At 39.4% G+C, this 14576-nt stretch overlaps 1 protein-coding gene across 1 annotated transcript in view; it reads right to left on the bottom strand.

The window, feature by feature from the left end:
* Nucleotides 1-387: 387 nt before the first annotated feature.
* Nucleotides 388-14576, bottom strand: part of LOC143300869 (MTOR-associated protein MEAK7-like) — a 32967-nt gene continuing 18778 nt past the window's right edge. The window contains exon 8 of the mRNA XM_076614839.1: nucleotides 388-10994. Coding sequence (XP_076470954.1) covers nucleotides 10845-10994 — 150 coding nt within the window. The 3' untranslated portion in view covers nucleotides 388-10844. The remainder of the gene's footprint in view (nucleotides 10995-14576) is intronic.

The raw sequence follows: 14576 nt of genomic DNA, 5'->3' as shown, positions 1-14576 counted from the left end.
GTGTCCACGCATAGGTCTTGTGTATGTTATGAGTACATTTTGTGTGTATGTCTGAATTTATCAAATTATAATAAATTGTAATAGTAACTCTTTTTTTTGTATCACTTCCAATTAAAACCAACATATCTGGCATTAACCGACTGTTCACCAAATTATCTTGTCAAAAAGAGGGGTAATGAGTTACCCTGTGCCCAATTTTCAAGAAACTGAAATCATTCCCGAGAGAGAGAGAGAGTGACAGTAACAGACACACTGAGAGAGAGAGAGTACTCAAATGCAATGCAATCAGGAAAGGGTTATTCTCACTCTCTTTTTCATAAAGATGAGACGCATGCACGCAAGTTGAAAACACACTATCAATCAAAAGAAAAAAGAAAGAAATGGAATCAGTTGCATTTTTATTTTAAATGATATTGTAGCATACTACAGAAAAAGTGCATTAAGCACAGTGTGTTGTGTTCATGAAAAATTTAAAACCATCATCATCATCATAACTGAATACAGGTAGTCCTTGCCGTAAATGTACATAAAATGCCATTCTAAGAGGAAATTCACTGTCACTGTTTCTGTGACATTCACTTCTTGCACGCATAAAACAAAAACAAAAAAAGAGAAGAAAATAAAAGAAAATAAAGATATGACTGAGGTCATGCACTGTGGGAAATTTATGCAAGGGGAAAATGGGATGTCTTACTATTACTGTTTCAGTTCTGTACATGTCATTCATACAGACTGCTAAACAAATGTATATGTAACAATTATCAGTGGTGACATTCCCCTTTGTCAGGATCACAGCGAAGAAAAAAACAACAAAACATTAGCAGTGGCTATACATGTTTCATCCATTTTAAAATCATCTTTTCCCTTTTCTATGTTTACTTAATGCCAAAGAGCACAAACACATTCTGAGATTGGTAACACGACTGTCCACCTATTCATCTGCATAATGAGACCTAAATGCTTGGTAATATTATTATCCGCCTATTTATGTACATAATTTGACCTGAATGTAAAAAAAATCTGTAACATATATTAAGTATCACCTGAACAAATTTACAAAAGCAAGTCAGTCTACATGTGAAGTTTACACAAAGAGAGCCAAGCATCCAACAACAACAACAAAAAACATATGATAATCATTCTCACTGTATGTATCATGATCTCTCCTCCCTCACTCTTTCCACAATAATACTATCATGCGTTGGATTCTTGTATCTATGTGAGAGACAGAAACGAATATTTTTTGTTTGTTAAAAAGAATACTGTTTGCATTCTGGTTTCTACTTCTGTCTCTCTTTCATTCTCTCTCCCTCCACCCCCCCCCCCCCACCCCCCCTCCTTGTAGCATACACTGAGCACTGCAGTTTTTTGTGCAAGTAAATTTTCTTTCTGACAGACAAGAATGAATATTACTTTTGAAAAAGGAGAGAGAGAGAATGCGAAGGGTGGTGGGAGGGGAGTGAAGGGGAGTGGGTGTTCAGACCCAATGAAATCAACTTTTCCTAAAACAGTATGAAAATGCAGTGAAAGGAGTGGAAACAGAATGGGATATTTCTTAATTTCTTCTTTTTTTTCTTTGTTAAAAAATAAAATAAAATAAAATAAAAAATATAAAAAAATGAGAAGAAGAAGAAGAAAAAAAAGGTATGTGCAATAATGCTGTTTCCTAATGTTTTGTTCCTTTGTTTGCTAGCTTGCTTGCTGCTCATTTGTTTGTCTCTGTCTCTTGTTCAGCTGCAGTTGTGCTGTGTCAGTCATCCATCAGTTTCAAGTTCATTCATTCTTTACGCTCAGTCAACCAAAGGTTACAAGGTTACAACAGTGCAATCCTGCAAACATCCCTCCCATCACATGTCTGAATAATCATGTCCATATTTTCCATGTGAGGATTACACAGTTCAAATCTCACACATAATCATCATTTTTGACAACAGAACAATGTATAGGTTCATGGTATGCTGGGTTTCTTTTGTTTCCTATCAAAGCCTAACAAACGTCCCTGGTACAACAGCCTTCCACACCATTTTCTTTCCTGCTCTGTTTTCCATGACCTCCAAGTAGAATTAACCACATGCTGTTTGACCCCAATATCTCATGCACAACCCCACTCAGGCTCAATCTGCAGCAGCTGCAGTGTTGTCAGTTCTCAAGGATTTATCAATATCAGAGCACCATCAGGCCACCCACCAGAGCCGATCCTGCACTGCTGCTGGATCAATCTGGTGGTGTTCAAAACATGCTGGACATCACTTGCTGAGCCTGTAACTGAGGACAGTGACAGCTTTGTCACAGAGTAAGACTGGGTGAGTGTCCCGTCTCGACTGAAGACTTCTTTTTGACAGTGACAGTCCCTATAGATCTGCTGATAGTGCAGACTTGGACACCAACTCATCAAAAGTGGAGGGGAAGTCAACACTGAGCTCACCATGAGAGCAGAGTATGAAGGGCCACCAAATTTGAGTCAAAATTTCTTTTTTTCCCCCCATTTTTTAAGGTGAAGAGGAGGATGGTGAAGATGCTTCCTAGAAGATACATTTTGGATTGAGACTGCTGCACTCTACTCTTCACTTCATCAACCGTGCTCAAGAGAAAACAATACCTGCAGTGTTGATCAGAAAGTTTGAGCAATACTTAAAGATGCATCCACAAAGCAAATGACACTGTATGATCCCATTCTTACAACTTAAAACTATGAGACTGTGTCCCACCCCATATGCCTTCTTGAACCTCTGACAAAATAAACTCTGGGCAGGAGCTTGCTTGGACCAAGATTTCTCACAGTAAAGTGTGTCTTATGAGCTCTGTTCCCACCATATCCGATCATATGTTTGTGGCGTTTCATCATTTGCCAAGGTGGTCAGTGCCTTCCAACAAACTTCATGTACATAGAACCTCAACAATCAGGCAGGAAAATTAAATAGAAAGAACACACACACACACACACACACACACACACACACATATGACAACAACAAAAAAAGAGAAATATAACTCAGAAGAAATTTTAAGTAACTAACACATAACCTCTAGAAGAATGGACATATAACTGCAACAACAACAACAACAACAACACCCTTAATCCCCCCAAAGAATATCTAAACTATCCTTCCTCACCTCGTCCTTTTCACACAACACAAATGCACTGTATGCTGGCAGCATCGATGCAACACTGGCATCAAAACAAAAAACAAAAAAAATCCTCCTGCACTCCAAAACCAAAAACAAATCAAAACCCCAAAATAGTTATGTGCTCAAAGCAAGGGGGACAGGAGGGGAGGAAGGGGGGTGTGGGGGGTGGGGGAGGGTTGGGGGGGAATGATATCGAGGTATCAGTAATGTTTTCAAAAATCACTGTCACCTAAAGTGAATGACCCACGCGCCATCCAAAATATTTGATAAAACAAACCAAAGAAGCATCAACATGTATACATACACTCTATAACAAATGAGGAATCTCAATAATAAAAATCAACAAGTGTTATGCACGGTGTCAATGATAGTAAATTTCCCCAGATGTTAGTAACTGTGTGGTATTCTTTACTCCCCCGAACATGGTGGGCAAGGGGAGGGGTCATAAAACGACATCAACCAATCAATAAAGACCATCAACCATCAATTGTATTGCACTTTCTGTATAGGCTTTCACACATCAAACTATAATATGAAACCAACATTCATTTTGTGACATAAATATTCATTCACTGCCATGAACTGATGATGGAAGTAAGCTTGAATTAAAAGAATTCAGTCCATAAAAGAAAACATGAAGATCAAGTTTATGGAATGCAGATGCTATGAAACAGTGTGACACTGATTCATACACATTTCTGACACACGCACCTGTGAAGGGAAAGTGAAAATTTCATGAAACATACCAAACAAATAATTCCATAAAAATGAAAGAAAGTAATCTCCAACAGAGTTTGTTGCAGTAACTCTGACCTAGGATTAACTCTGTCATCAGTCTTTACAGCCACCTCAAATCAAAACAAGAAAGTGACATGGTAATGTGAAATGAAATGGCTTCATCTGGTAAAAAAACAACTCAAACTGGTGAAGAAAGCACTGGCTTTTTTTTTTTAAACACTATTCATTAACTGACCATGTTAAATTCATATAAACTTAAATAAATTAAAAAAAAAGGGGGGGGGGGGGAAACAACCAGACACTGTGATAAAGTGGTTCGTGTCATGGTGTTATGGATTGACGACTGAGAGAATGCAGGTTTGAGCCACAACAGAGGCAGGGATTTTTCAGCCAGTGGCCAGCTCCTACACTCAGTTGAATGTGCTATGAGCTCAAATGGTAAGACTTGGATCATCACACAGCTGAGGGATTATCCACTTCATGAACGAGTTGTCTTTATCTCTTGAGCTTGGTTGATGCCGGGATAGGTTACGTTATGAAAGGAAGCACAGAGAACAGCTTTGCCATGAAGTCCCAAACCTAACTGGATCTCCATAACAGCATTTTCATCATTCTCATTATCATTCATCATCAAATTAAAAAAAGAAAAACATTGTCCCAGATTCTGTAGGCATTTATTTTGGACTGCTGACCCTGAACTGTGGCAGATAAAGCAGACTGGCTGTGTATAACTGTATGGGGATCTTGGGGTGAGTGGCCTCAGAAAGTGGAGGTAATGCCTAAAAAATGCCTCAGAGAAAGGAGAGAAGAGACACAACTTCTTGTTTTTTGGTGTGTTTTTTTAATTCCAAAGGACACTTATTACTTTCTAAAAGAGATAAAACTGATGATAGCCCGTGACAATTATTGCAACAGACACTTTTGGCCATGTGTTCCTTTCTTGACTTTGAAAACATCTTTTGTTTTCAGAAATAATTCAGTGGTTTCATCAATTGGAGAAATCAACCAAAGTCATGATTTCAGGAAATGTAACAACCAATCAAAATAAATGCTGCAAAAAAAAAAGAAAAAAAAAAAAAGTAACAATCAAATGGGAGAAAAATGTTTTTGTTAAACAAATCAGTTTCATCAAACAGCAACCAAATAAAAAGAAAAATGGTTTTATCAATCATATACATCAAATCACGCAGTTTCCTCTGAGTACCATATCAAAAAAAACACAACAAGGTATACTTGATTTCAAAGTAAGTGCTAATACTAATCTCAGTTTCTGTCAATACCTTTTACATCACAGTCATCATAAATTAGACAACGAAAGAACAAAGTATAAAATAAATGAAATACATAAAATAAGGACAGGGGTTGGCGAGAATGAGAACAAGAGAAAGGCAAGCCATTTCAAATAAATTTTCTAAAAATACTGTTTGATGACAGAAAGAAACAGTGTTAAACAAAAAGAACATGCTACAGGCTTGTTTTGTTGTTTCTGGCCCTGCTGGAGAAAAAAGTGCAGTGCTTCATCTTCTTTAACCCCTTGAAAGCTGCTGACGAGTATGCTCATCATCACCTTACTGAGGTAAGACAGCTTACAGGTCAGGGTGCCAGTCAGCACTGTGTATGTGGACTTCTTCCTATCAGACTGCATTACATTTGTTCAGCAAAACCAATCACAACAGTGAAAAGTACACAGGTAGCAAGTGCACTTCAGACTCCTGCCATACTGATCTTAGTTCACCATTGTTCAGCAGTTCAGGGGTTAAAGCAGTATAATGATCAGCTTTTTTTGTGCTTTTTTTTTAGGGCAGGGGGGAGTGGAGGGGAGGGGGGTATTTCACCCACAGGGTGTTTTGTCATCATCATTATCATTATGGTTACTTATCTCATTGTTTTTTGTTTTTTTTACATAGTTCTATTATTGATCTTATCACTATCATTATTGATGTTGCTGCTAAACATCATTATCATCATTAGTATCATTATCTCTGTTATCATTATCATTAGTACTGTTGTCTCTATTTCAATGATTACCACCATCGTCAGTGTTTTTTCCACTTTCAGCCAACTACAGCAACTGCTCCAGAGCAATCATCCATGCATATTTTCAATGCCAACCCAAACCATCGCATCTGCAGTGTCATTTGGATATTGGCATTACTTGCATCTGAAGCAAGACATGTTCTTTCTGAAACAGAACAACTGTACATATGCAAAAAAAAGAAAAAGAAAAAAAAAAGCTGCTTCCTTCAAGCAGATATGCTCGACGGCACTTTCGTCAGCCTTCTGTTCAAGCCACCTCCAGTGAGCACACATACCCCAAACAAGTCCATGGCACTGTTATCATTTCCAGTCAATTTACTGAACAGAAGATAAGCAACAACCAAAACTGCAACATCGATAAAACTACTCTGTTTAAAAGGCATATGTAGGGTGAAACGTTTTAAAAAAATAATGGGTGTGTTCAACAGTGCAAACTTGAAAAAAGAAATGAAAAAAAAAAGGCAGCACTGAATAAAAGCATCACAAGATCAGGCCTTGACAGTGGCAGAAACAGCAATTCTATTTTTTCTTATAATAATTATACAGAGATATGGTGAGAGACGAGCCACATTTGGTTCAAAACAGGGGATGGATCAAGTATCTCATAGGAAAGAAAACTGGAACTAAATTGTATTACACTGTATTTCATCGTGTTGGGTGTATACTGTGTTGAACAGAATTGTATTGAACTTCAGTCCCAGCAGTGGGATTCCTGTGCATCAAATTCGAGCTGCTCTCCCCAGGAACAGCATGTCACCAAAAACAGATGCCACTTTCTTCTTTTTTTCTCATGTACAGGGAGACACACTCTGTTTACCTCTCTGTTATAAAATAGTTTACTGATCACCCTGCTTCAACAGACAACAGAATAAACATGTAATCTACAAAAGTCAAACTCTCCCATTATTTATTTTATTTTATTTTATTTTATTTTTGTATTCATCTCACAGTTCTGGAAGCAAAACAGCAACAGAAGGCCTGAAAGTTCTGAAGAAGAAGAGACAAGATGTACTGAAATTCAACATGATGTTGTGGACCTAATGGAGAGAAGAGACACTGCTGGGGCAAATATTTTCACCCTTGTGTTCATCCCAGAGGAGAGGTGTGTAACATGCTCCATATCTGTGCAGTGTGAATTCTATGTCGTCCTTTGTCATCAAGTGACAGAAGGCATTTAAACCTCACTGAAACTATGTCCAGCACAAATGCTAATAAGCATTCTAATTTCATATTATCATGTTCATTGCCCTGTATGCTCTATCATTCTACAAAAATAAACACTACTTACTATCACTATTGCTGCATGACTACCATTGCTACTGCTACTATTTCTACTAACAATTACAGTAATGATAACAATAAGAAGAAGAACAATTACTGATAATAATAACAACTACAACAACAATAAGAAGATTGCATGTGTCTGAACCTTAAACACATGCCCACACAAATCTAAGCAAGTGGTTCTTTCTTACTGTCCACCACAGAGATATTACAAACATATGTGGGTGTGGGTGCATGCGTGCACACACACACACACACACACACACACACACACATACACAAATCACCTATGTGGCAATAACTGGAATTCATGTAGCTATTCTCCTCCATGCCAGCATGCCATGATACCACCTTCTTGCATACCAAACAGCCACTTAGAAATTCACCACTGTCTCAACAAAATAAAACAAAACAAGATGTCCAACCAGCACAGCTATATGAAGACACTTCTAACAAAACAGGGCCCCTAATCCAGGGATAAGAGGAAAAAAGCAACTGTAGGTTACTTATTCCAGTCAAGTTCAGTACCAAGGACTATCTATTTCTAGCAACATTACATCTGTGACAATAATCGCCTAGTTAGTGATGAATATAATCACCTAGTTACTGACGACAATAATTGCCAAGTTGGTGATGACAATAATAGCGGAGTTAGTGACAATAATAATCGCTTAGTTAGTGATGACAATATTGCCAAGTCACTGACAATAATCGCCTAGTTATTGACGACAATGATCGCCAAATCAGTGATGACAATAATCGCTAAGTTACTGCTGACAGGAATCACTGAGTGAAAGCTGACAATTATCAGCCAAGTTAGCGCCAACAATAATCCTTAATTCACAGAGCCAGACTGAGTAGAGACGACCCCTGGAGTGGTGGGTTCCACCATGTCTTGCCTCTGACAATCCCCACAACTCTGCTGACCACTTTCCTCCCCTGCCCACCAGCTACCACCATTCTCCTTTTTAACCCCAACTTCTCTCTCATGTTCACTTCAGCAAAACAGAACGAGCCTTCCAGTTTGTTTTGTGCTCTGGATTAATTTACAGTCCCTATCGTAGTGTTTGACCCATGTGCATTTAAACCCTTCAGTGCAAACAGAGCGTGCTGAGGATGGATCTGGAACAACAACTAATACATCTGGTTTAAATACATATTCTCTGGGGTACAACGCAGTAGAAGGGAAATGAAACTGTTGAAATACAACATGCAGCATAAATTACAAAACGCACTGCACTGCTGAACCACAAAGCACTGGTTATCTTCTTGCAATGCAGGAGATATGTAAATAAATAAATAAATACATAAAAGTTTGTACGACATCCTCATGAAATTCAGTTTTATTCACAGAATGACTGCAGAATGTCTAAAGCAAATGAAAAAGTTGATCTCAGTTTGATTTCCCCTGTGTATATGCGCATGCGTGCACATGTGTGTATGTGTGTGTGTGTGTGTGTGTGTGTGTGTGAGTGCATATACGTTTTTTTGTTTGTTTTTTCTTTTCATGTGTGTGTGTGTGTGTGTGTGTGTGTGTGTGTGTGCACATGTGCTCATGTATGTGAAAACAGTGTAGTCACAAAAAGACCATCTCTTTCAGGGCTGATCCAGGGAATATATTTTCATTTAAGCCAATATCACCTTAACCAAACAAAAATATAAACATCATCTGCACCATTCAAACATTCACAAATTCCCTTTACTCCTGTGCACTTTTCACGTTAATAAAAACATTGCCTCAAAAAATGTGTGCATCATATGGGCCACTTAAAGTGAAGGGTTCACACATTCTTATGCACTTGTTTTATTTGAATTGAAGCCACTATTATTTAACAAATGTGTGCATTATCTGACCCATTCCAAATTAAGGAGTTCTCAGTATCTGTTCATCCCTGTAGAAACTTTCAGTCCAAATAAACCCCAAATCACAACTGTAAAGGTCATCTGACCCGTTCAAAATGAAGAGTCTGATTTGAAGGGTTCACAAATTCCCTCTTTTCCAGACTTACGAGCCTACATTTTTGAACACAGGAACAGGCAGTGAACAAGTTCTTCTGACCCATAGTCAAATCAGACACAACCACTCAACAGGCACACACAAAATAGAACAGGTTTTGTGACAATCAACCAATGTCTCCGTTTCAAAAACCAGAGAATAAATACATGACATTTTCTGACAACTCTCCTTTCAATGTCTACGTACCGCAGTTCCCAGGTTACAGGTCCAGTAAAATCATACCATCAACCATCAGACCCCATCAGGCACTACTTGTATCCATGTGTTGACAAAGTGTCAGCACAAATGATTTAAATAAATCACATCATCAGCTGGACCAAAGAGATTTTTTGTGTGTTTTCTCATAAATATGCATATATACATTGTGACAATGAATGTGTTGACCACATATGAAATAATGTGCCAGAATGCTGAACTGAGAAACGAACCAGCAAATGCTGGATCACTGATGCTGAATGTGAAATAAATGACTGAACTTTTCGAACATTATTACAAACAGTGGCAGTAAACACACACACACACAGAGACAAACACACACACAAACACATACACACAACTCAGAGGCAAATGCACACACACACACACACACACACACAATCAAATGCACAAGCACACATGCATGCACAGGTGCAAGTGTGCATACACACACACACACATACACAATGCCAAAGCAGCCAGACTTACATTCACTCTTTCATTGTGCCTTATGAACTGAGAACAGGGGGAGGGGAGGGGAGGGGAGGGGTTGGGGTAAGCCGAAGCAAAAGAACTGGGGGAACAGATGTAACCTGAAACTGAATTCAAGCCCATCGTGCAACAGCAACAGCTATCTTAACAGCATCTTGACAGAAAGTTACAAGTACCAGGTTCAATCCACGGTGAGTTTCTCTTTCAGAAGAGTTCCTCATTCTTTACTTATTTGTATATGTATCTATTCAGTTCAGTTAATTATTCATTTAGTCATGTGCCTTGCACACGTAAAAGATTTCAGTGTGTAAAAAATATAGCCCCCGACTAAATTCCACAGAAAATGTTTGGTACATCATCTGACATATTTTGTTTGGAAATACTGGGGTGTGGGTGGGGGGAAAATTGAAGATTTTTTTTTTTAAGTTTGCCATTGAACATCTTGGAAACAAAAGAAATACTTGCAGCTGCAGACATACTTAATACACAAAATAACAAATGCTTACCACTCCACCATTCCAGAAGCACAAGTTCCATTTCAAGTTTTTAATGTCTGGGGCCACACAAAAATATCAACACAAATTAACAGCCACCTAAGAACCACTTCATTTGCATACATACACAGGTCAGTAACCACTTGAGGATGTACATATGAATGCATGCACACATTCACGAACATGCACACAGACACACATAAACAGCCACTTAGCCCCCCACCCCACCCCCCAACCCCCCTGTCTTTGCTCACAACCACCCCCTAGTCACACACACACACACACACGTATTAAAAGCCACTTAAAGGCTACACACACACACACACACACACACACACACACACACAGAGGCATGCAAACACACACACACACACTTTTAATACAGAGACTGATAATCACACCAAGCCTCTCCCCTGCCCCCACTGACACAGACAGACAACACAGACTGACAGCTGTGCTCAGAAGAGCGATATAACTTTGCTGTGCTCGGGGGTGTCGGCCGTCTCGTCACCCTCCCTCAGACCTTCACTGACCGGTCCCCGGCCCAGCAGCTCCAGCATGGCCTTGGCCTCGGGGTCCTTGTCCAGGATGCTCTTCTTGGCTGCCTCCTGCCACCGCAACACACAGCAGCTTAGTGCACAAGAGCTGTTTGATATTGACCATGCTTCAGGCACTTCAGACATTTCTTATTGACAATGGTCTTTAAGTGCTGAGCTGTTTGAGAGGCCTAGCTTCAGGCATTTAAGACAATTCTTATTGACAATGGTCTATAAGTGCTGAGCTGTTTGAGAGGCCACACTTCAGACATTTCAGACATTTCTTACTGACAATGGTCTATAATGGATGAGCGGTTTGAGAGGCCACGCTTCAGGCATTTCAGACATTTCTTATTGACAATGGTCTATAAGTGCTGAGCTGTTTGAGAGGCCACACTTCAGACATTTCAGACATTTCTTACTGACAATGGTCTATAATGGATGAGCGGTTTGAGAGGCCACACTTCAGGCATTTCAGACATTTCTTACTGACAATGGTCTATAATGGATGAGCGGTTTGAGAGGCCTAGCTTCAGGTATTTCAGACATTTCTTATTGACAATGGTCTATAAGTGCTGAGCTGTTTGAGAGGCCACACTTCAGACATTTCAGACATTTCTTACTGACAATGGTCTATAATGGATGAGCGGTTTGAGAGGCCACGCTTCAGGCATTTCAGACATTTCTTACTGACAATGGTCTATAATGGATGAGCGGTTTGAGAGGCCTAGCTTCAGGCATTTCAGACATTTCTTACTGACAATGGTCTATAATGGATGAGCGGTTTGAGAGGCCTAGCTTCAGGCATTTCAGACATTTCTTACTGACAATGGTCTATAATGGATGAGCTGTTTGAGAGGCCACACTTCAGGCATTTCAGACATTTCTTACTGACAATGGTCTATAATGGATGAGCTGTTTGAGAGGCCACACTTCAGGCATTTCTTACTGATACTGGCCTATCTTCAGCCCTCGTGTCAAAAGGTTACAATTCTCAGTTGCTGCATCAAGTGTATTGAATGGAAGATGAGAAACAGAACAAAGTACGAGAGACTGGTGGTTGAGGAAGCCAGGCAGACAGCAACTGACAATGCCAATATTTCAGCCAAACCCACAGCTCAGAAGACTTTTATTCTCAATCATTAATTTAACCTTTTAAATTCTTAAGACTTATGTGTGTGTGCACGTCCGTGAGTGTGTACGTGCATGCAGGAGCGTGTATAAGTGTATGTGCATGCATGCATGCGTGTGTGTGTGTGTGTGTGTGTGTGTGTGTGTGTGTGTGTGTGTGTGTGTGTGTGTGTGTGTGTGTGTGTGTGTGTGTGTGCGCGCGCGTGTTGCTTGGATAATAAGCTGTGTTTGTTTTACTTTCTGGAATGATCTGTTTCTAATATTGTCATACTGGGGATGTGTGGTAGTGTGTGGAGTGAGTGTGGAATATGATGTATGCAATGTTATGGTTTGTGTCTTTCCAACAGATTATATCATATTTACTACAATGTTTTACAGTGAATATATGAAATATTTTCCATTTTAAATGTTGCTTTTTAAAGTCATGTTTACTATTCTCATGTTGAGTCACCGTCCATGTTTATTTTGCCGCTCATGGAACAACATCTCTTTATGAAATAATAAAGTTCTTCTGATCTAACCTGACCTGACCTGACCTTATTCTATATTACCTTATCTTATCTTACCTTCATGTCAACAAGCATAGTGCAGTGCCACAGAGGGTGTGAGGAAATCAGACATGACATGCCCACCCCAGATTCTGACAATCAGTACTACAGCCTCCAAAAGAACAGAACAATCCCAGATCATCAGGAACACCACATCACATTTGCTTGCAGTCATTAAACTGCACATACATTGATAAAAAAAAAAAGATAAAAAAAAGCTCTCAGCTCATCAGACAGCTGCAGACAACACTCATGCTGATTTTGCCTTAGGCAGTGTTCCGCAAGCATCCTCTTCATCCCTGACTTAAAGTCTTTTCAGTGTAGTTACGAATTAACTTCCTCTTTGTCGCCATGTTGGTTTGCCGAGTCATTTCATGGCCTTTCTAAACTGTTGGTTCTGACAATGCTGGCGCATGCACATGAAAAGCTGCCACTGTGATTGGCTGAAGAAATTAACCATGTGCAATTTTCGTGGGTTTTTTTGTTGTTGTTTTTTTTCAGCACAACAACATACCTTTTGTATTTTCCTAACTCAGAGACATTTTTGTTTGTTTTCCAGAACATGTATAGACACAGCACGATAGCAGGCAAGTCTGGGGAAGATGTGTGTGTGTATGGGAAGAGGAAAGCTGGTGGAAGACCTGTGTGTGTACGGGAAGAGGAAAGCAGGTGGAAGACATGTGTGTGTGTACGGGAAGAGGAAAGCAGGTGGAAGACATGTGTGTGTGTACGGGAAGAGGAAAGCAGGTGGAAGACATGTGTGTGTACGGGAAGAGGAAAGCAGGTGGAAGACCTGTGTGTGTATGGGAAGAGGAAAGCAGGTGGAAGACGTGTGTGTGTATGGGAAGAGGAAAGCAGGAGGAAGGGGCAACAGTGAAAGTGAACCCAGGAAGGTACAAAGAAGAAGAAAGCAAATGAGGGTATGATGGAGGCAACGATGCAAAGATAGAAAGATGTGGGACAGAGATGAAGATGGGGTACAGCCTACCGTCTCCTCTCAGATCATCAGATGGTCACTAGGGTGGGCTTAACCACCGGTAAAGGGTAGAGCAAAATGAATAATAAAAACAAAACAAAAACTGTTCACTATAGGTTTATCAGTTCATGACATGTCTATCTAATGTTACACGTTCTCTAAATTACTGCTGAGGCCTTCTTCAGTTATTTCCTGAATAATGAATACTTTGTCTGTCTGACTGTCTGTCTCTGCCTCTCTTTGTCTATCTGTCTCACCTATTTGGTTGTTTTCTCTTTCACTTCCTTACTGATTTTCCAAATCTCTGTCGTCAATGGGAAAAGTATTTTATATATATATATATATATTCTTTTAAATTGTCCTGTATTAAAATCAAATTAAACACGTTCTTCCGCTACCCTTCCACCCCCAAAAAGTATATATATATATATATATTACTTGCATCTCTCCCATATGAACGCAAAATACGCACCTCATCAGAGAGTTCATCAACATCATAATCATCTTCCTTCTTCTTCAGAGGACCAACATGCCAAACTTCCATTACGTCCACCTCAAACTCTGGTTCCATATCTCTGTCATCAATGCGAAAAGTATCACACATATATATTTTTTATTGTTGTTATATATCGCAGGACACCAGTGGTGTTACACGATATATGTTTGCAAAATGTTTAATTGGAGCTGAATGCAACCATTCTTGTTGCGTGAAGTTGAATTGCTCCTTTTTCATGAAATATGAATATGTTCACTAGTTTAAAAAAACAACAACAAAAAAACCATCTGTTTTTTGATGGTTCACGAGTTATTCTCATAACTGTTTTACCAACTTAGAGGAGTCTGATTCTGAGCCCAGAACAGTGGACATCGGACTTGTTCTTGCACTATTTTAGGTGGGAAGGAGAGAGAGCAAGTCTTAAAACAGAAGACGAGGATGAAGAAAGAGAAAAAGAAGTAGAAGAAAAAAAAAGAAGAGATGCTTGAGAAGACCAAGAAGAA

The sequence above is a fragment of the Babylonia areolata genome, chromosome 26 (genome assembly GCF_041734735.1).
Source record: "Babylonia areolata isolate BAREFJ2019XMU chromosome 26, ASM4173473v1, whole genome shotgun sequence".
Lineage (NCBI taxonomy): Eukaryota > Metazoa > Mollusca > Gastropoda > Neogastropoda > Buccinidae > Babylonia > Babylonia areolata.
The sequence above is the reverse complement of the archived record's forward strand: the minus strand, read 5'-3'. Positions and strand labels throughout refer to the sequence as shown.